The sequence below is a fragment of the Pieris napi genome, chromosome 8 (assembly GCF_905475465.1).
Source record: "Pieris napi chromosome 8, ilPieNapi1.2, whole genome shotgun sequence".
Lineage (NCBI taxonomy): Eukaryota > Metazoa > Arthropoda > Insecta > Lepidoptera > Pieridae > Pieris > Pieris napi.
The window spans coordinates 120,200-143,073 of NC_062241.1; the positions used below are offsets into that span (position 1 = coordinate 120,200).

The 22,874-nt window shown below is 37.8% G+C and overlaps 3 protein-coding genes across 4 annotated transcripts; 2 read left to right on the forward strand and 1 right to left on the reverse strand.

Annotated features, from left to right (window-relative positions):
- Positions 1-1,219: 1,219 nt before the first annotated feature.
- LOC125051503 (centrosomal protein of 97 kDa) lies at positions 1,220-22,794 on the reverse strand. 2 transcript variants are annotated; one of them, XM_047651848.1, is made up of 16 exons: positions 22,374-22,794; positions 22,141-22,298; positions 21,819-21,963; positions 21,552-21,667; positions 21,229-21,428; positions 20,686-20,769; positions 20,466-20,622; positions 3,741-3,819; positions 3,501-3,668; positions 3,162-3,435; positions 2,818-3,093; positions 2,626-2,747; positions 2,437-2,522; positions 2,259-2,366; positions 2,114-2,184; positions 1,220-2,039 (listed from the first exon to the last, which is right to left on the reverse strand). In XM_047651848.1, exons 1-16 carry the CDS (start codon positions 22,375-22,377, stop codon positions 1,931-1,933), a joined length of 2,157 nt encoding a protein of 718 aa, XP_047507804.1. In that variant the 5' UTR covers positions 22,378-22,794; the 3' UTR covers positions 1,220-1,930. The 2 variants fall into 2 exon arrangements, with proteins under 2 accessions (XP_047507804.1, XP_047507805.1); XM_047651849.1 differs by having other exon boundaries at positions 3,162-3,429; positions 22,374-22,793.
- Positions 3,675-10,277, forward strand: LOC125051508. Its single transcript, XM_047651858.1, has 2 exons — positions 3,675-4,213; positions 4,883-10,277. Exon 2 carries the CDS (start codon positions 4,903-4,905, stop codon positions 6,247-6,249), a length of 1,347 nt encoding a protein of 448 aa, XP_047507814.1. The 5' UTR covers positions 3,675-4,213; positions 4,883-4,902; the 3' UTR covers positions 6,250-10,277.
- LOC125051507 lies at positions 10,371-16,531 on the forward strand. Its single transcript, XM_047651857.1, has 2 exons — positions 10,371-10,467; positions 11,137-16,531. The coding sequence occupies exon 2, from the start codon at positions 11,157-11,159 to the stop codon at positions 12,501-12,503; it is 1,347 nt and encodes a 448-aa protein (XP_047507813.1). The 5' UTR covers positions 10,371-10,467; positions 11,137-11,156; the 3' UTR covers positions 12,504-16,531.
- Positions 22,795-22,874: the final 80 nt, after the last annotated feature.

Below are 22,874 nucleotides of genomic sequence, written 5' to 3' on the forward strand. Positions count from 1 at the left end.
CACAATCGAATGCTCATTTTTGTAATTAAAATAAGTTGAGCCAGCATTTTATTGGACATATTAAATTAATGTGCTTTCCGTCCAGTGATCCGAGACAATTTGGGAAATGCCATATCTTTTCAAAACCTTTTTCAATCTCTCTCCATGTTTGTTCAGTAGGTTTGGGTATTACAATAGGTGCCAAATTCTTCCATATTGCAGTACATACTTCTTCGACTATGATTTTAACTGTAGAAAAACCCATGCGATAACTGAACGCCAACGACCGATAGGAGTTTCCAGTTGCCAAAAATCTGTAATTAAAATAAAATATGTTTTTTTTTGTTTCAGCGGATAAATGTAAAGATGAGTGGACAAAATTAAGAAATGCCTATGTAAACGCCATGAAACGTCGTAAAAATAAAAAAAGTGGTCAGGCCGCTAAATCAATAATTCCATGGAAGTATGAAGAGCAGATGAATTTTTTACAGACGTATATAGAATCTCGGGCTACAGTAACTAATCTTGAGTCACCGCCAAATTCAGTAAAATCTGATATTAATTTAGAAGAATCTGAATCCGATACCATTCAATCTCAATTAGATAACCGCTCACCAACACCACAATCCAGTTCTTCAAATTATAGCAGACCTGTACGCAATAAAACCAACTTACATGAATTATACGATTTGATGAAATCATCGCATGATTTGCGACTTCAAAAACAACAAAACAAGCTCCAGGATAAAGACATGGATGAAACTGACTTATTCTTTCTCAGCATGAGCAAAGCCCTAAAAAAACTTCCTAAACTCGAACAGTCCAAAATAAAATTAGATTTGCACACGGCAATATCACAAGCCGAAATACGCATCCTCGAAGCACAAGACCAAATCCGCAGAATGCCAATCAATGTGACTCGCCAGATTATTTCTCAGCCGCAACAACAGACTGCAATCACCCGTTCACACATCCACATCCATGCTGTCATTCCCCAGTACATCAACCTTCGCCTACACACCGACATTCACAGCACCAATGGAAGCATCGACATTGGATTCGGAACAACAGGATTCTCGTCTCTCGGCATATTATTCAGACATACAATTTTCTGAGGAAGATAATTGATTTATATGAAAAATAAAAATCTTACCTTAAACATACTGCAAGTCTTTCTTTTGTTCCAATAGGTTTACGAAATTTTGTCCGTATTTTTTTGATGTCTTCTTCAATCAAACGATGAATTTCCTCAAACTGTGCCTTAGACATTCTAAAATACTGATGAAATTTTTCTGCATCACTCTCAAGCTCTTTAACGAGACAATGAAACTCGCCTCTGCTCTCTCTTTTTCTATTTACGGGATGTATCCAATATCTTCTTCTTTTTCTTTGTTTAGTTAGAAGCGTTGCCAACGCCAATAATTCCAACTCTTCTTCAAAATCTGAATCTGAATCGGATGATTCTTGAAAAAACATTGCAAATGTGTGAACTCTCTGGGAGTCAAGACGGAACTGATACAAAAAACCGTCATAATGCATCATAACACGTCATATCAATGTGAACAGTAGCCATCACGACAGAGAGCATCACAACACAACACGTCAGATAAATATAAATGCGGCTTAATTAAAGCGTAGAGATTCACGTAAACCAAATCGGCGGATATGCCGCGATGAAGAGGGACCGATCGGCACCGAAATGGACACCGAGGGAGAGTCGGTTCTCATAAACTTATTAGTGAAAGGCGTGCGCTTACTCTTATTTAAATTATAAACTTAAAATTAATCAGTCAATATATAAAATGTCCTTTCTGCCCGTTCTTAGCGAATTCCGTATTCGCTTCGTGGCCTGGGAATGTGAGAAGAAAAGAAATAAGCGAAAAAGCGCGTCCCGCGTGACCTCGGACGAGTCGAGGGGCGGCCCCTTCGTCCCCTTCGCCCCGGGGATTCATCAGTCGGCGACGATCTCCCTCTCGATCTGCGGGTCCACGCTCGGCCCCCGGTCTTCTATGATCGACTCCGTTCTCTCTAAACGTATCGAGTCCGCCTCGGGTTTGTCGCTGGAATAGTTTAAAAAACGTTTTAGCATAATATTTAAAGAGACGAACGTCTGAAACGGTCCAACTGTACTGACGCGTCGGGGAGCGGCGAGGAGGCGTTCAGCGCCAGGGAGCGAGGCCTCCGCAGCCGATTCGTCAGCTCCTCCTGTCGCAAAACACGGCCGGGTTAGATAGAGAGAGAGACGCGCGAAGCGAGCGCGACTACGAAACGGACCAAACCTGCGAGGCCACGAGGGCCGTGACGTCGGTCTGCGAGGCGCGCGGCAGCCCTCGAGGCGAAGACACGAAGCGAAGCACTTCGCGGATGCTGCCCCGGAGCTCTTCCACCTGGACACAACATTCTCATTCGTTCCGCTGAACGTCGTCACGCACTTCGTCCGAACGTAAATCGGCTCACCTGAGCTTGCAGATTGCCGCAGGTCTCGGTCAGCTGCCTCAGCGCGTCCGCGTTGTCCTCGAGATCGACCTTCGGCTTGTGGACCTCTAAAAATCAGAAAAGTTGCACAGTCACCGTCGGGAAACATTTTCCTCATCGTCGACCTACTCCGGTCCACCCGACGCGAAGAGTCGGTCGGGGAGAACTCACCCGGCGCCTGCAAAGAGGAGACCTTCTTCCAGAGGGCGTTGATGGCCTGCATCTGCAGCTGCTGGATCTTGCGCTCGCTCTCGAGAGCCGCCTTCGTGGCCTCCATGTCGCAGGTCAGCCGCCTGCAATCGGACGAGCCCGGTTAGCGATTCGACGGTCGTCCGACGGAGGTCGCCGAGACGGGACACTCACTGGATGTGCTGCCTGGCCCGGGCGGCCTGGATGGCGTGCAGGATCCTCACGGTGTCCCTGTTGAGGTTGCGGCTCCTGTAGCCCCTCCACACGCGTTGAATGGTGGTGGCCGCCGAGTTCTCCACGCTCGCCTTCTTCTGGTGTCGTTGGTTCGACGCCGACTTGATCGCTTCCGATCTATCGGCCGGCGTCGGTCCGTTCGCGATTTCCGTCTCGGCGTCGGCTCTTCCGACCCGCTGCTCCATTTTTGTCTTTAATTTTGGCGAGGACGACGCGCTGAAACGTTCCGTTAGTAGGAAAAGCGTTCGTAGGTCTATTAAAACACTTCTTCGGGCCGCTCTCACCTCTCGCCCGGCCGCGGCGATCCCTTGCGGCTCCCGCTCTCGTCCCGTCGAGCGCGGCCGTCGCTGGTCTGCGACGAAGCGTTCGACGCCGAGCTCTCGGGCAACTCTGTCCGAGGCCTTCGGATGTCGTAGATGGGGTCTTGGTAGTCCGGACTCATCAGGGATTCCGGGACCGGAACCATCTTGGACGCGGCCTCCAGAGGCTGATTAGCCCCCGAAGGCGGCTCGGGTCGGGTGTGTCGCTGAATAGGCGGTCGTTGTTGCCGATCTGGAACTTCAGGTTCGTCTGTCGATATGGAAAGGCTTCAATAGACGCGCTAAAAGACGGTCGTGATTTACCTCGCCTCTCCCTGGCCGAGTCCTTCGCGAGGAGTTCAGAACAGGACAAGGACATGAGATCGTGTGTCGGGGCTTGGGGGGCAGGCGACGACGTCCGCGACACGGCGGCGTGGTAGCTCGAGCTGAGGCGGTCGGGCGATCGGCCCACGTGGCGCGGGGTCATGCGGGCTTAACACGGACCTAGGTTATTATGCGATACTGGGAAAGTGTAATGAAATTATAAGTAGAGCCGAGTGCTACCTTGCATTCGAGGCGACTGCAGTTTGGGTCTGTTGGGGCTGTGGTTTTGATCTTTTAGTTGCTGTTGATGCTGCTGGGCCTGAAATAGCGAAAAAATTAAGCAATTTAATAAAATATAATAATAAACACAATAAACTCAACTAACTAATTGTTTACGCGCATTCCGGTTTGTGGATTGTGCGGGAGGGAGAGGGCCGACCGCTCCTCCGTTCCTCATGTTTTGTTCGCTTTTGATCGCCGTATAGAAATGTCATTGATTTATAATACAAATTTATATCTTTAATATCATCTTTTATTTTGAATGTGGAATAAATATTCCGTGTTAACATTTTTGGTCATCTTCGAGCCGGATATTAAAATTAAATAATATCCGTGATATTAAAATTAATCAGTGCATTTATGCCAATGGAAGCTAGAGGTCAGTGGAGGTCATAGCCAGACAAAGGATTACAGGACTAGTGCCGAGAAATAAAGTCTGTATACTTAATGTTTTTAATGTATTTTCGTTTTATCACTTATTTTAGTGAATATCGATATAATATAGGTTTTAAATTTTGAAATAGAACAAAGGTTGAAGTTAATATTTATCTACCCTCATGATCATAACTATTGAATTTTGATCGAACAATTGTACCTACGTGCTTAGTATACTGTTAATATAATTTTTCTTAACAATTTAGCTTTGTTCGAAAATGAGTGATATTGTAAGTAAATATATTATTAAATTGTAATACTTAGTTAACTACTTATATAATTTTTGATTTGTGTCAAGAATAATATTGTTTGAAGCATTCGTTAAAATAATAATGAATTAGTGAAATTTATATTTAATTGTTAATCATTACGTAACAAAATTAATTAGTAATTTGTATTTTGTATAATTGAAAATAAAAGTATTACAATTTGTAGATAAAACTTACATTTTTTATTATTTTTGTATAAAACTTAGTACAAAATAATCTTATTAAATTTAAATATTACATATAATTATAATACATTGAAAAATAAAGTTAATGAACATTTTTTATTTTTGTTTTGAGTTGTGTTTCTTGATACAAGCCTAGTTTTAGTGTCTTATAAGCTGAGTGTTTTAAGTACTATATAATAACTGTTTATATAAGCATATTATTGTATAATTACAGGTTTGCTGCCCACTCCCATAATGTCTGAGAAAAGTGATATATTAAAGGAAATATCTGACCTTACAAAAAAGCGTAGCAGTTACAAAGGGCAAGTTACGACATTTATTGGATATTTAAGTTCATTTGAATCGAGTTCGCCGCCAGAACAACGCGACTTTGGTGAGTTAGAATTGCGTGTGGGGAGACTGGATTCCTTGTATGCTAAGTTTGACGACGTTCAGACACGGTTGGAGTGTATTTGTGATGATGTCACACACGTCTTGGAGGAGCGCGAGGAATTCGAAAAAAGATATTTTAAAACGCTGAGTCAAGCTCAAAAAATTCTCTCAAATTATAGAAAGTCTTTAATTCTTCTTCCTTCTGAAGCTGAGACTTGCAATGTTTCTAACAGTGGTAAAATTAGTCCTGTTAAATTGCCCACCATTCAAATCCCAAAATTTAACGGTTTATTTAACGAGTGGATCGGTTTTAGGGATACGTTTATGAGCCTAATTCACACCAACGACGACCTAGACGATATTAACAAATTCCATTATTTGAAGTCGTCTCTAGAGGGCAGCGCTGCTTTGGTAGTATCTTCCGTTGAGCTCTCAGGAAAGAATTATAGCGTAGCTTGGACATTACTGTGTGACAGATTCGATAATAAAAACTTATTAATCCAACATCATGTTGCTGCACTATTTAAAATTGAACCTGTCACACGGGAGACAGCATGTAATTTAAAGGGTATCGTTGACCAATTAAATAAAAACCTTAGGGCCTTAGATACATTGGGCGAATCCACTAAACATTGGGATACTTTATTGGTTTACCTAATTACTCAAAAGTTAGACACAAAATCATTCCGAGAATGGGAGGAATATAAAGGCCGGCTACCCACCGACACACGTATTGAACTTTTACACTTATTAGATTTCTTACGTGTTCGCATTACTTTATTAGATTCAGTTGAACACAACACAAATTCAAAAATTAAACCCAGTCACAAAATTATGACGTTACAGACTAATAAGCCCATCGTTAATAAAAATCATTTGGTATGTCCTAAATGTAAAGGCGAGCATAAACTAAATAACTGTTCTGATTTTTTATCTTTATCAAATGAAGCTCGTTGTCAATTATTGCCTTCATTAAAAGTTTGCTTTAATTGTTTTTCAAAAACTCATTTTTCCAATAATTGCAAGAAACCAGGTTGCACGATATGTAAAAGAAAACATTCGGTATTAATTCACATTCCAGATAAGACGAAGCCGGTAGTACATGGTGAGCGTGTCGACAGCGCCACCAGTGATAACAATGTGTTAACTTTAACGTCGAGTGTGTCTGCCGCGGGAGGCGTTGCATGCGCCCGGGCGTTATGCTTTTAACTGCACTCGTTAAGTTGTACGATAAGAACAATCGAGAAGTTATCGCTCGCATAATGCTAGATTCAGGGAGTACTACTAGCCTCATGTCTGAAAAAATATTTAGACAACTAAATTTGCCCTACGTTCCAATTAATCAAACCGTTCAAGGTATTAATTGTGCGATCACGCATATTAATAAAAGATGTAGGTTAACGTTTTAATCTTTAGATGAGTCTTACACATGTGATGTTTACTGTTTTGTTTTACCATCCTTGACGGATGGTGTGCCAAATCGTGCAATTAATATTTCTAGTTTAAACATTCCATCTAATATTTGCCTGGCAGATCCACATTTTTATAAGCCTGCGGCAATCGATTTAATTTTAGGCGCTGATGTTTTTTGGAACATTTTAGGATCGCAAAGAATTAGTTTAGGTTGCAATAAACCTATACTTTGTGAATCTAGGTTAGGATGGCTAGTTTCCAGTCCAATTTGTGATACGGTTTTATTTTCAACTTGTCCACCTAATCGTATTCAGTGCAATTTTGTTAGTAAAAATTTAATTGATGATGATATTAATTCTAATCGTCAAATTCAAAGTCAACTAGCTCGATTTTGGAATTTAGAAGAAGTAAATTTTTCTTCTAGTTATTCACTTGAACAAAAATCATGTGAAGATCATTTTGTTAAAACCACTACTCGTTTAGCGGACGGACGTTTCTGCGTAAGAATCCCATTAAAAGAAGACCCGAGTTGTCTAGGTGATTCATTTCAGCGAGCGAAACGGTGTTTTCTCTCTTTAGAACAGAGACTTAATAAAAATCCTAAACTTTACGAAATGTATCGTAAGTTTATGACTGAATACCAGTCGTTAGGTCATATGACCGAATGTGACATTAATTTAAATAAAAATTGTCAGTATATTCCTCATCATGGCGTACTACGCGAAAGTAGTACGACCACTAAATTAAGAGCCGTTTTTAACGCTAGTGCGCCTACGTCAAATAATTTAAGCCTTAACAATATTCAGATGGTAGGTCCAACGGTTCAGGACGATCTTGTGTCCATTCTTTTGAGGTTTAGACAACACAAGTACGTGATTTTAGCCGACGTTGAAAAGATGTATCGCCAAATTATCGTTCACATTAACGATAGGTACTTGCAAACTATCCTTTGGCGTGATAATCCGTCACAACCGTTAAGAGCATTTCAATTAAATACGGTCACTTATGGCACCGCGAGTGCGCTATTTCTTGCAACCAGGTGCCTTAAGCAATTAGGACTCGAGTGTAAGGACCCTCAAATCGCTGATATTATATTACATGATTTTTATGTCGACGAGTTGTTGAGTGGTGGGGATAATTTACATGTAGTTCGTGATATTCGTGATAAGATTACGACTTTACTAGAAGTGAGCAGAGGCAAGGGTGCCTCTGCTCACTTACCACTAAGGAAGTGGAAATCTAATGAGCCTCAGTTAGTTTTAGAGTCCAACGAGTCCACGCATGATTTAAATGTTGGCGGTAATGAGCCGAGTAAAACCTTAGGCTTAGGATGGTTACCGGAATCAGATAAGTTATATTTTCCTATTGGTCCATCTTTTGCAAAGAAAGCAAGTACGAAACGGGAGTTGCTTTCTATAATTTCCCAAGTATTTGACCCACTTGGCTTGCTTTCTGTTATAGTTATTAAATTTAAAATTATTTTACAAAGTTTATGGTTAAAAAATATTTCATGGGATGATCCTTTACCATCGGATATTCAAGTTGCTGGGCTAAATGCCATTAAAAATATAAACATTTTAAATAATTTACGTTTACTCACGACGCGTATTGATTGATTCATATGAGCGATTAGAAATACATATATTTTCCGACGCATCGGAGAAGGCATACGGTGCGTGTGTGTATGTTCGTAGCACTGACAGTAACGGCAATATTTCAGTTCAGTTATTATACGCTAAATGCAGAGTAGCGCCCATTAAACCTATAACAATCCCTCGTCTTGAATTGTGTGGTGCTCAAGTTGCTGCAAAACTTTATAAAAAAGTTCGCGAATCATTGCGAGTGAAAATTGCTAAAACTATTTTTTGGACAGACTCGTCTATCGTGGTTGGTTGGTTGAATATGCTTCCTAGTAAATTGAATTCATTTGTACGCAATAGAGTAGGTGATATTTTAGAAAATACCGGTAGCTGCGAATGGCGTCATGTCTCGTCCAAGCATAACCCGGCGGATTTATTATCACGTGGAGTTTGCGTCGAAAATATTCAATCGCTTGATATGTGGTGGTCAGGGCCACCGTTTTTAAAATTGCCCGAGAAAAAATGGCCCATTACTGCTATTAAGTTAGAAATATTGCCTGAATTACGTAATCAAAATTGCGCATTTGTTTCATGTGATATGCCTACATTCATCAACTTTGAACGGTTTTCGAACTTTATTAGATTGCGTCGATGTGTTGCTTATGTATTGAGATTTATAAAAGCTTGTAAAGGACATCGAGCAGAAACTAATTTTCTTACAGAAACTGAATTAAATGAGTCCCTAAATACTATAGTTCGAGTAGTTCAAAAGGAATCATTTTCTGAGTATAACATTTTAGAACAAAAGAAAAATTTGCCTTCAAAAAGTTCATTATTAAAATTTAATATTTTTCTTGATGAAAACAGTTTATTGAGAGTTGGCGGTCGTATTAATAACTCAGAATTTTCGTATAATAAAAAACACCCTTTGTTTTTACAGTCCACTCATCGTTTTACACTATTATTATTTCAATATGAACATGTTAGGCTTATGCACGCTGGACCGCAGCTACTGTTAGCATCAGTTAGAGAAGTCTACTGGCCAATCGGTGGTCGCAACCTGGCTAAATCTGTATACAGAAGGTGTGTTTTATGCACACGTATAAAAGGTCGGATAAATGCTCCTCTCATGGGTGATCTACCTAAAAATCGTCTTATTCCTTGCGGACATCCATTTGAGACTGTAGGAGTGGACTATGCGGGTCCTATCGCATCCGTTAGTCGTCAAGGTCGTGGTTGTCGTATCGTCAAGGTTTATATCGTCGTTTTTCTTTGTTTTACTACTAAAGCCTTGCACTTGGAATTGGTGGGTGATTTATCAAGTAATAATTTTATTTCTACACTTCGACGGTTTATTGCTTGCCGCGGTAAGCCACAACACATTTACTCTGATAATGGTACGACGTTTGTAGGAGCTTACAACGAAATAGCCAGTTTTCTCAAGCAAAATTCTAACTCACTTGCTAATGATTTAATAAATGAAGGAATTAATTTCCACTTTATACCTGCGTATTCGCCACATTTCGGAGGAATATGGGAGTCGGCAGTCAAATCTACTAAATATCAGTTAGTTAGAGTATTAGGTAATAGTAAATTGACGTTCGAAGAGTTGTATACAACTTTAACTCAAATAGAGGCTATTTTGAACTCTCGGCCACTTACCCCCCTATCATCAACACCAGAAGATTTGACCCCACTGACTCCAGGGCATTTTTTAATTGGTCGACCTTTCACGGCAATTCCAACTTCTGATTTACGGCAAGGAAAGGAATCTCAATTAAATCGATTTAAAAGAACAGAACAACTTCGTCAGCACTTTTGGGAGCGATGGAGTAAAGAATACATTTCAGAATTACAAAAACGCACGAAATGGTTAACATCAAAGCAATCCTTGGCTCTTAACACGATGGTAGTGATAAAAGAGGATAATCAACCTCCTCTCAAATGGAAGCTGGGCCGCATTGTAGCGCTACACCCTGGTCCAGATGGAGTTGTTCGAGTCGCCGACGTCTTAACTTCGAATGGAGTGATCCGGAGATCCTTTTCCCGAATTTGCCCTTTACCAGTTGAACAAGATGGTTGACAGCAGAGCTCTCAACGCGTGGGGGCATGTTTACGCGCATTCCGGTTTGTGGATTGTGCGGGAGGGAGAGGGCCGACCGCTCCTCCGTTCCTCATGTTTTGTTCGCTTTTGATCGCCGTATAGAAATGTCATTGATTTATAATACAAATTTATATCTTTAATATCATCTTTTATTTTGAATGTGGAATAAATATTCCGTGTTAACATTTTTGGTCATCTTCGAGCCGGATATTAAAATTAAATAATATCCGTGATATTAAAATTAATCAGTGCATTTATGCCAATGGAAGCTAGAGGTCAGTGGAGGTCATAGCCAGACAAAGGATTACAGGACTAGTGCCGAGAAATAAAGTCTGTATACTTAATGTTTTTAATGTATTTTCGTTTTATCACTTATTTTAGTGAATATCGATATAATATAGGTTTTAAATTTTGAAATAGAACAAAGGTTGAAGTTAATATTTATCTACCCTCATGATCATAACTATTGAATTTTGATCGAACAATTGTACCTACGTGCTTAGTATACTGTTAATATAATTTTTCTTAACAATTTAGCTTTGTTCGAAAATGAGTGATATTGTAAGTAAATATATTATTAAATTGTAATACTTAGTTAACTACTTATATAATTTTTGATTTGTGTCAAGAATAATATTGTTTGAAGCATTCGTTAAAATAATAATGAATTAGTGAAATTTATATTTAATTGTTAATCATTACGTAACAAAATTAATTAGTAATTTGTATTTTGTATAATTGAAAATAAAAGTATTACAATTTGTAGATAAAACTTACATTTTTTATTATTTTTGTATAAAACTTAGTACAAAATAATCTTATTAAATTTAAATATTACATATAATTATAATACATTGAAAAATAAAGTTAATGAACATTTTTTATTTTTGTTTTGAGTTGTGTTTCTTGATACAAGCCTAGTTTTAGTGTCTTATAAGCTGAGTGTTTTAAGTACTATATAATAACTGTTTATATAAGCATATTATTGTATAATTACAGGTTTGCTGCCCACTCCCATAATGTCTGAGAAAAGTGATATATTAAAGGAAATATCTGACCTTACAAAAAAGCGTAGCAGTTACAAAGGGCAAGTTACGACATTTATTGGATATTTAAGTTCATTTGAATCGAGTTCGCCGCCAGAACAACGCGACTTTGGTGAGTTAGAATTGCGTGTGGGGAGACTGGATTCCTTGTATGCTAAGTTTGACGACGTTCAGACACGGTTGGAGTGTATTTGTGATGATGTCACACACGTCTTGGAGGAGCGCGAGGAATTCGAAAAAAGATATTTTAAAACGCTGAGTCAAGCTCAAAAAATTCTCTCAAATTATAGAAAGTCTTTAATTCTTCTTCCTTCTGAAGCTGAGACTTGCAATGTTTCTAACAGTGGTAAAATTAGTCCTGTTAAATTGCCCACCATTCAAATCCCAAAATTTAACGGTTTATTTAACGAGTGGATCGGTTTTAGGGATACGTTTATGAGCCTAATTCACACCAACGACGACCTAGACGATATTAACAAATTCCATTATTTGAAGTCGTCTCTAGAGGGCAGCGCTGCTTTGGTAGTATCTTCCGTTGAGCTCTCAGGAAAGAATTATAGCGTAGCTTGGACATTACTGTGTGACAGATTCGATAATAAAAACTTATTAATCCAACATCATGTTGCTGCACTATTTAAAATTGAACCTGTCACACGGGAGACAGCATGTAATTTAAAGGGTATCGTTGACCAATTAAATAAAAACCTTAGGGCCTTAGATACATTGGGCGAATCCACTAAACATTGGGATACTTTATTGGTTTACCTAATTACTCAAAAGTTAGACACAAAATCATTCCGAGAATGGGAGGAATATAAAGGCCGGCTACCCACCGACACACGTATTGAACTTTTACACTTATTAGATTTCTTACGTGTTCGCATTACTTTATTAGATTCAGTTGAACACAACACAAATTCAAAAATTAAACCCAGTCACAAAATTATGACGTTACAGACTAATAAGCCCATCGTTAATAAAAATCATTTGGTATGTCCTAAATGTAAAGGCGAGCATAAACTAAATAACTGTTCTGATTTTTTATCTTTATCAAATGAAGCTCGTTGTCAATTATTGCCTTCATTAAAAGTTTGCTTTAATTGTTTTTCAAAAACTCATTTTTCCAATAATTGCAAGAAACCAGGTTGCACGATATGTAAAAGAAAACATTCGGTATTAATTCACATTCCAGATAAGACGAAGCCGGTAGTACATGGTGAGCGTGTCGACAGCGCCACCAGTGATAACAATGTGTTAACTTTAACGTCGAGTGTGTCTGCCGCGGGAGGCGTTGCATGCGCCCGGGCGTTATGCTTTTAACTGCACTCGTTAAGTTGTACGATAAGAACAATCGAGAAGTTATCGCTCGCATAATGCTAGATTCAGGGAGTACTACTAGCCTCATGTCTGAAAAAATATTTAGACAACTAAATTTGCCCTACGTTCCAATTAATCAAACCGTTCAAGGTATTAATTGTGCGATCACGCATATTAATAAAAGATGTAGGTTAACGTTTTAATCTTTAGATGAGTCTTACACATGTGATGTTTACTGTTTTGTTTTACCATCCTTGACGGATGGTGTGCCAAATCGTGCAATTAATATTTCTAGTTTAAACATTCCATCTAATATTTGCCTGGCAGATCCACATTTTTATAAGCCTGCGGCAATCGATTTAATTTTAGGCGCTGATGTTTTTTGGAACATTTTAGGATCGCAAAGAATTAGTTTAGGTTGCAATAAACCTATACTTTGTGAATCTAGGTTAGGATGGCTAGTTTCCAGTCCAATTTGTGATACGGTTTTATTTTCAACTTGTCCACCTAATCGTATTCAGTGCAATTTTGTTAGTAAAAATTTAATTGATGATGATATTAATTCTAATCGTCAAATTCAAAGTCAACTAGCTCGATTTTGGAATTTAGAAGAAGTAAATTTTTCTTCTAGTTATTCACTTGAACAAAAATCATGTGAAGATCATTTTGTTAAAACCACTACTCGTTTAGCGGACGGACGTTTCTGCGTAAGAATCCCATTAAAAGAAGACCCGAGTTGTCTAGGTGATTCATTTCAGCGAGCGAAACGGTGTTTTCTCTCTTTAGAACAGAGACTTAATAAAAATCCTAAACTTTACGAAATGTATCGTAAGTTTATGACTGAATACCAGTCGTTAGGTCATATGACCGAATGTGACATTAATTTAAATAAAAATTGTCAGTATATTCCTCATCATGGCGTACTACGCGAAAGTAGTACGACCACTAAATTAAGAGCCGTTTTTAACGCTAGTGCGCCTACGTCAAATAATTTAAGCCTTAACAATATTCAGATGGTAGGTCCAACGGTTCAGGACGATCTTGTGTCCATTCTTTTGAGGTTTAGACAACACAAGTACGTGATTTTAGCCGACGTTGAAAAGATGTATCGCCAAATTATCGTTCACATTAACGATAGGTACTTGCAAACTATCCTTTGGCGTGATAATCCGTCACAACCGTTAAGAGCATTTCAATTAAATACGGTCACTTATGGCACCGCGAGTGCGCTATTTCTTGCAACCAGGTGCCTTAAGCAATTAGGACTCGAGTGTAAGGACCCTCAAATCGCTGATATTATATTACATGATTTTTATGTCGACGAGTTGTTGAGTGGTGGGGATAATTTACATGTAGTTCGTGATATTCGTGATAAGATTACGACTTTACTAGAAGTGAGCAGAGGCAAGGGTGCCTCTGCTCACTTACCACTAAGGAAGTGGAAATCTAATGAGCCTCAGTTAGTTTTAGAGTCCAACGAGTCCACGCATGATTTAAATGTTGGCGGTAATGAGCCGAGTAAAACCTTAGGCTTAGGATGGTTACCGGAATCAGATAAGTTATATTTTCCTATTGGTCCATCTTTTGCAAAGAAAGCAAGTACGAAACGGGAGTTGCTTTCTATAATTTCCCAAGTATTTGACCCACTTGGCTTGCTTTCTGTTATAGTTATTAAATTTAAAATTATTTTACAAAGTTTATGGTTAAAAAATATTTCATGGGATGATCCTTTACCATCGGATATTCAAGTTGCTGGGCTAAATGCCATTAAAAATATAAACATTTTAAATAATTTACGTTTACTCACGACGCGTATTGATTGATTCATATGAGCGATTAGAAATACATATATTTTCCGACGCATCGGAGAAGGCATACGGTGCGTGTGTGTATGTTCGTAGCACTGACAGTAACGGCAATATTTCAGTTCAGTTATTATACGCTAAATGCAGAGTAGCGCCCATTAAACCTATAACAATCCCTCGTCTTGAATTGTGTGGTGCTCAAGTTGCTGCAAAACTTTATAAAAAAGTTCGCGAATCATTGCGAGTGAAAATTGCTAAAACTATTTTTTGGACAGACTCGTCTATCGTGGTTGGTTGGTTGAATATGCTTCCTAGTAAATTGAATTCATTTGTACGCAATAGAGTAGGTGATATTTTAGAAAATACCGGTAGCTGCGAATGGCGTCATGTCTCGTCCAAGCATAACCCGGCGGATTTATTATCACGTGGAGTTTGCGTCGAAAATATTCAATCGCTTGATATGTGGTGGTCAGGGCCACCGTTTTTAAAATTGCCCGAGAAAAAATGGCCCATTACTGCTATTAAGTTAGAAATATTGCCTGAATTACGTAATCAAAATTGCGCATTTGTTTCATGTGATATGCCTACATTCATCAACTTTGAACGGTTTTCGAACTTTATTAGATTGCGTCGATGTGTTGCTTATGTATTGAGATTTATAAAAGCTTGTAAAGGACATCGAGCAGAAACTAATTTTCTTACAGAAACTGAATTAAATGAGTCCCTAAATACTATAGTTCGAGTAGTTCAAAAGGAATCATTTTCTGAGTATAACATTTTAGAACAAAAGAAAAATTTGCCTTCAAAAAGTTCATTATTAAAATTTAATATTTTTCTTGATGAAAACAGTTTATTGAGAGTTGGCGGTCGTATTAATAACTCAGAATTTTCGTATAATAAAAAACACCCTTTGTTTTTACAGTCCACTCATCGTTTTACACTATTATTATTTCAATATGAACATGTTAGGCTTATGCACGCTGGACCGCAGCTACTGTTAGCATCAGTTAGAGAAGTCTACTGGCCAATCGGTGGTCGCAACCTGGCTAAATCTGTATACAGAAGGTGTGTTTTATGCACACGTATAAAAGGTCGGATAAATGCTCCTCTCATGGGTGATCTACCTAAAAATCGTCTTATTCCTTGCGGACATCCATTTGAGACTGTAGGAGTGGACTATGCGGGTCCTATCGCATCCGTTAGTCGTCAAGGTCGTGGTTGTCGTATCGTCAAGGTTTATATCGTCGTTTTTCTTTGTTTTACTACTAAAGCCTTGCACTTGGAATTGGTGGGTGATTTATCAAGTAATAATTTTATTTCTACACTTCGACGGTTTATTGCTTGCCGCGGTAAGCCACAACACATTTACTCTGATAATGGTACGACGTTTGTAGGAGCTTACAACGAAATAGCCAGTTTTCTCAAGCAAAATTCTAACTCACTTGCTAATGATTTAATAAATGAAGGAATTAATTTCCACTTTATACCTGCGTATTCGCCACATTTCGGAGGAATATGGGAGTCGGCAGTCAAATCTACTAAATATCAGTTAGTTAGAGTATTAGGTAATAGTAAATTGACGTTCGAAGAGTTGTATACAACTTTAACTCAAATAGAGGCTATTTTGAACTCTCGGCCACTTACCCCCCTATCATCAACACCAGAAGATTTGACCCCACTGACTCCAGGGCATTTTTTAATTGGTCGACCTTTCACGGCAATTCCAACTTCTGATTTACGGCAAGGAAAGGAATCTCAATTAAATCGATTTAAAAGAACAGAACAACTTCGTCAGCACTTTTGGGAGCGATGGAGTAAAGAATACATTTCAGAATTACAAAAACGCACGAAATGGTTAACATCAAAGCAATCCTTGGCTCTTAACACGATGGTAGTGATAAAAGAGGATAATCAACCTCCTCTCAAATGGAAGCTGGGCCGCATTGTAGCGCTACACCCTGGTCCAGATGGAGTTGTTCGAGTCGCCGACGTCTTAACTTCGAATGGAGTGATCCGGAGATCCTTTTCCCGAATTTGCCCTTTACCAGTTGAACAAGATGGTTGACAGCAGAGCTCTCAACGCGTGGGGGCATGTTTACGCGCATTCCGGTTTGTGGATTGTGCGGGAGGGAGAGGGCCGACCGCTCCTCCGTTCCTCATGTTTTGTTCGCTTTTGATCGCCGTATAGAAATGTCATTGATTTATAATACAAATTTATATCTTTAATATCATCTTTTATTTTGAATGTGGAATAAATATTCCGTGTTAACACTAATCATTTATTTCTTATAAAAGTTATAATTCAATATAAAGTTGAAATTGGTACAGATTATTATACTAACTGGGGAAGTTTTAGGTTGCATATTTACTGTTTGAGACAAACTATTATTAATTTCGTATGATTGTTCATGTATATTTGATATATAAAGGTCGATTTACATCAAACGAGCGAATGCTCATTCTATCCCCACTACATCAAATTCTTCTAGTGTAAACAGGCGTAGAGCATTCTTTCGTTGTTCTTAGTGCGTTCGCAAAGATTCTATAGAATATTCTAAGAATGCTCGTTCGCTTGATGTAAACGGCGCAAGAGCGCGCGAACAGTTGCTTAAGGTGATATCAGACGGTTCACTCGAATGATTGTTCACTCGAGTGAATGCTTCATTTTTTTTCATTCTATGTTCACACGGCTTAGACGAAATGATACAGAAATGAACATTCATTGTTCTTTCTTTTAAATATGTCATCGAATGAAGTCGTATTGGAATTAGTTTAATTTGTGATCATTTAATCAAAGAGTTGACAAAAAAGAAGCAAAGAAAACGTCGTCGGTGGTGGGTGCGACCATGGATTGAAAGAAGAAATTTATTAGAAGCTTCCAATACATTGTTGAGAGAACTAGCCGTTGAAGATCCTGATTCATATTGTAATCATCTTCGAATGGATGAAAGTAAAAAAAAAAAGTTATAACTTCGTCGACAACGTGATGTCCGTCGGCTACAGGACTCGAAACAAAATGGCCGAATCCGAATGAACGTTCTCTCAGTGTTCAGACCGTTCATTTCTCGTTCATTCGGAGTGGGAATGATAGATACCGGATGCCAATATCCAACACTGTTGGATCGGTTCACTAATGAATTCATTCGGCACTCGTGTTTCATTTTTTGTTCAGACATTTCATTTAGAGTGAAATGTACTGAATGAAAGGTGAAAATGAACAAAAAATGAATCGTCTGATATCACCTTTAAGGTGATATCAGACGGTTCACTCGAATGATTGTTCACTCGAGTGAATGCTTCATTTTTTTTCATTCTATGTTCACACGGCTTAGACGAAATGATACAGAAATGAACATTCATTGTTCTTTCTTTTAAATATGTCATCGAATGAAGTCGTACGTCTTAAGGTGATATCAGACGGTTCATTTTTTGTTCATTTTCACCTTTCATTCGGTACATTTCACTCGACATGAAATGTCTGAACAAAAAGTGAAACACGAGTGCCGAATGAATTTATTAGTGAACCGATCCAACAGTGTTGGATATTGGCATCCGGTATCTTTCATTCCCACTTCGAATGAACGAGAAATGAACGGTCTGAACACTGAGAGAACGTTTATTCGGATTCGGCCATTTTGTTTCGAGTCCTGTAGCCGACGGACATCACGTTGTCGACGAAGTTATAACTTTTTTTTAACTTTTCTTCAAATTTACTTTCATCCATTCGAAGATGATTACAATATGAATCAGGATCTTCAACGGCTAGTTCTCTTAACAATGTATTGGAAGCTCCTAATAAATTTCTTCTTTCAATCCATGGTCGCACCCACCACCGTCGACGTTTTCTTTGCTTCGTTTTTGTCAACTCTTTGATTAAATGATCACAAATGAAACTAATTCCAAGACGTACGACTTCATTCGATGACATATTTAAAAGAAAGAACAATGAATGTTCATTTCTGTATCATTTCGTCTAAGCCGTGTGAACATAGAATGAAAAAAAATGAGGCATTCACTCGAGTGAACAATCATTCGAGTGAACCGTCTGATATCACCTTTAGAATTAGTTTAATTTGTGATCATTTAATCAAAGAGTTGACAAAAAAGAAGCAAAGAAAACGTCGAAGGTGGTGGGTGCGACCATGGATTGAAAGAAGAAATTTATTTAAAAAAAAAGTAATGTATTTTGATCGTTCCACTTGAACACCATTTTGCCGCATGAAAACAATATATTATATTGTTACACACAGAAAAAATAAGGTATAATTTCGTCGACAACGTGATGTCCGTCGGCTACAGGACTCGAAACAAAATGGCCGAATTCGAATAAACGTTCTCTCAGTGTTCAGACCGTTCATTTCTCGTTCATTCGGAGTGGGAATGAAAGATACCGGATGCCAATATCCAACACTGTTGGATCGGTTCACTAATGAATTCATTCGGCACTCGTGTTTCATTTTTTGTTCAGACATTTCATTTCGAGTGAAATGTACCGAATGAAAGGTGAAAATGAACAAAAAATGAACCGTCTGATATCACCTTAAAGGTGATATCAGACGGTTCATTTTTTGTTCATTTTCACCTTTCATTCGGTACATTTCACTCGAAATGAAATGTCTGAACAAAAAATGAAACACGAGTGCCGAATGAATTCATTAGTGAACCGATCCAACAGTGTTGGATATTGGCATCCGGTATCTTTCATTCCCACTCCGAATGAACGAGAAATGAACGGTCTGAACACTGAGAGAACGTTCATTCGGATTCACGGACGGAGACGGAGACGGACATCACGTCGGCGAAGTTATAACTTTTTTTTTTCTGTGTGTTATTATATTGTTTTCATGCGGCAAAATGGTGTTCAAGTGGAACGATCAAAATAAATTACTTTTTTTTTTTAATAAATTTCTTCTTTCAATCCATGGTCGCACCCACCACCGTCGACGTTTTCTTTGCTTCTTTTTTGTCAATTCTTTGATTAAATGATCACAAATTAAACTACTTCCAAGACGTACAACTTCATTCGATGACATATTTAAAAGAAAGAACAATGAATGTTCATTTCTGTATCATTTCGTCTAAGCCGTGTGAACATAGAATGAAAAAAACTGAAGCATTCACTCGAGTGAACAATCATCCGAGTGAACCGTCTGATATCACCTTTAGAGCGTTCTAGCGTGTTCGGACGTGCTCACGCCACTGAGCGGTCTTTTCAAAGCGTTCTTGTGTTCTAGCGATTGTTTACGTATCTTATCGATTAAATTATGGATTGGTCTCAAGAAAAATGTTTATTAATGCCTACGGCAATTTCAGATGCCTGTGGGATCCGACGTATGAAAACTATAAAAATACAACTTACAAACAAGATGCTTGGCGGTAAATCGCAAAACAACTGGAATGTAATGTTGAAGAGTTAAAAAAACCCACCAACGTCTCTTCCTTCTTTTATTTTTGAGTTTTCGAGACAAAATAATAAATGCAGCACTTGCAATAATGATATCGCTGTCAGAGTCAGACATAACGAAGCATACCAATACTAACCACAGAATTGACACGAATGAGCAAAGAACATTCGATCTAGCTTTTGTTTACACTAAAAGATTACGAAAGAATGCTCTTGTTCTAGCTCTAGCTCTATGTTCGTTTGATGTAAATCGACCTTAACAAGCAACGAAACTCGCAAAGAACATTTTTGGAAAATGGCGCCAACTGTAAAAGAATATAAGCAGAGATATTTTTTTCTTCACCCGTTCTGTGTAGGCAAAGGGAACTATGCTCCTACAGCCAAGTCTACAGTAGATTTTTTTATTAATATGAAATGAAACCTAACCTAACTCATTGAATCAAATCATTAAATCTGACACTAAAACAAATTAGTAGCTTCTTTTTAGAAATATTTGCATAAATCATAAAAACTTCTATGAATTTTTTAGTAAAAACTTCGTGGTTGGTTTTTTTTTAATAGCCATTATTTTGACACTTGGGAAAGAAAACGCACTAGTTCGGAAAAGATAAAGAAAAAGCTCGAGTATATAATAGCCCACATCCCGAACGCTATACGTCCCTGCAATACGCCACTTTTTAAGCAACTGTATTAAAAAAGTGATTTTCCTAATAATCCAAACCGAGTTACTCTTACTCTTAGAAATTCAATGAATACCTTGCTCAGTATAAGCCTAAGTTTCCTCTGATCCTCCGTCTCCAGCGCGTCGGCGGTGAGGGGGCAAGTCGAGGACAGATATTCGCACAACTCGCGGTGCTGCCCCGTCTGGAAGTGCCGGCCCTTGCCTTGGCTGTACAGCCATTCGGCTTTCAAGCTGCAACACAGTATTTGTCATTAATTGGCCTCTCGCTATAAACATTACAATACGGTGGGTTACCTTTCGATTGCGCTGACGATAAAACCATCTATAGACTTGACGCTTAAAATCCAGTTGAGCACGAACGGCCGGTAATCGAAACCTCTGAATTCTATTAAGAAAATGACATTCATAACATTTTTATATTTTACATCCGCACTGATGATGTATGTAAATTAGTAAATGTTTTACTATCTTCTATTTCTATTATCTTATTAGCTATTTCTTCAAATCCAAAAAAATGCAAGCCAACTTTCAAATGCAAGATAGTAACGAAATGTCTAAAATATATGAATCATGATATAAACAAAGAAGAACAATCAAACAACCTAAGGACATTATACTTGTAAAGTTGTCGAGTGATGTTTATCTATTCAAATGACTATTTATGAGAAAAATAATTGCATTTAAATAGGGTAATTAATACATACACTGAATATAAAGCATAGTTGTTGTCTAGTTTAACACATTATATATGAATATTTTTACATCAATCATTCTATTAAATCATAATTTTAACTAAACAAAATATATAAAACAACAAATTTTTTTGGAAAAGGATACAGTTTGTCTTTCCCAGCCATCGCAACACAAGGGTTTCCCTGTATTGTAAAGCTATCGAGTTCAGTCAAATGTACTAAGAAGGACACTTCATTCAGATCAGGAATGTTGTTATGGGCCAATCCCAAGTGATTGAGCTGTGTCGGGAGATATCGATCACACTGACGTAAATCCATTATACGATTCCGTTCTAAGTTTAAATGCTGAAACAAAAATTTAAAGCACTCATTCCTATGAGCAAGATTCAGGTTGCTAATAATAAAGTAAATTACTAAATTAATTACCAAAACATAAATTACTACATTGTATTTGTACTGTAAACCAACCTTTAAATGTTTCATGTAAGAAATATCAGCTATAAAGGATATTTGATTGTTTGAAAGATCCAGATGTTCTAAATGCATATTGTGGTTTAAATGCTCTATTGATTTTATATTATTGCCTGTAAGCAGAAATAGCGATGAGAGAAAAATGTTAATAAAATATTTCAACAGTATGTTATCAGTAACTACATTTATTTTTACATTAGTATCTTTAAAAGCAAATAATATATTAATACAACCTTAAATCTAATACATACAAATCTTCCTTACCAGCCAATTTAAGGACTTTTAAATAGATCATATCTTTCAACCCCTCTATTTGTAAAATTCCATTGTTGTTCAACGAGAGAATTCTGAGATTCGTCAAACGAGATACCCCATGCATTCTCAGTAAAAAATTGTTGCATATTGAAAGCTGGAAAATATATAGCATTTTAAAAATTACAAAATAGTGTAAATCTACCTTGGTTAATTTTTAACTTTATAGAAAAAGCATTACATATTTCATATTAAAGAATAACTTAATAATGTTGTTCTTTTAAAACTACATTTAAAGCATTTTAATTCAGCTAAGAAGTAAAACGATATGTACATTTTCTACGCGAATATAAGTATCGATGTTGTCTAAACGTTGTAGTTCGTTTTGATCTAGAATTAAACTAATAATCGGTTTTGATTCTTCCGCAGGAGCTTTCTCTATTTTCTTGAGTCCACGCCTCGATAGATCCAAAGTTTCATCCTTCGAAGTATCTATAAAATTAAATGATTTTAATATATTTAATTTATATCAAATCCAAATGTATCCATTCAAACGAAGTTACCTACCCATTTTACTGCATATTAAATTTTTATATGGACACAACTCTGGTCGCTGAACATAGAATACGCTTATTCAATAAAAAAATCAACACAGGGGTGTTCCGCGCTCGGTGGATAAACATTTTTTTTATGGGCACAACGCACAGAACACAGTGCATACATAACATAACCAACAGTTTTTTTTTCCTTTATGGCTCTGGCACGGTTTGTGCATTAGCCAGCGTCAAGAATAAGATTTTTATAATTCGCACTTTGCCATCCTCGGCCTAGAACGTATTGCTACGTTCGAAAGTCTAAACCTTCACAGTCTCCTTTCTTAGGTAGCATACTCACTGCTTGCCTTAGAAATTCGACCGTGCCCTCCATGTACTCCTCCAAATTTAAATTAAATTAAAACTTGCCCTCGAACCCGGTACCCCTCACCTAGCTGCCACTTAATAAGACCGCTAGGCTATGAGGCCCTTTAACTAACAGTTAAGATCATTAATCATTTGCCAATGTAGTGTA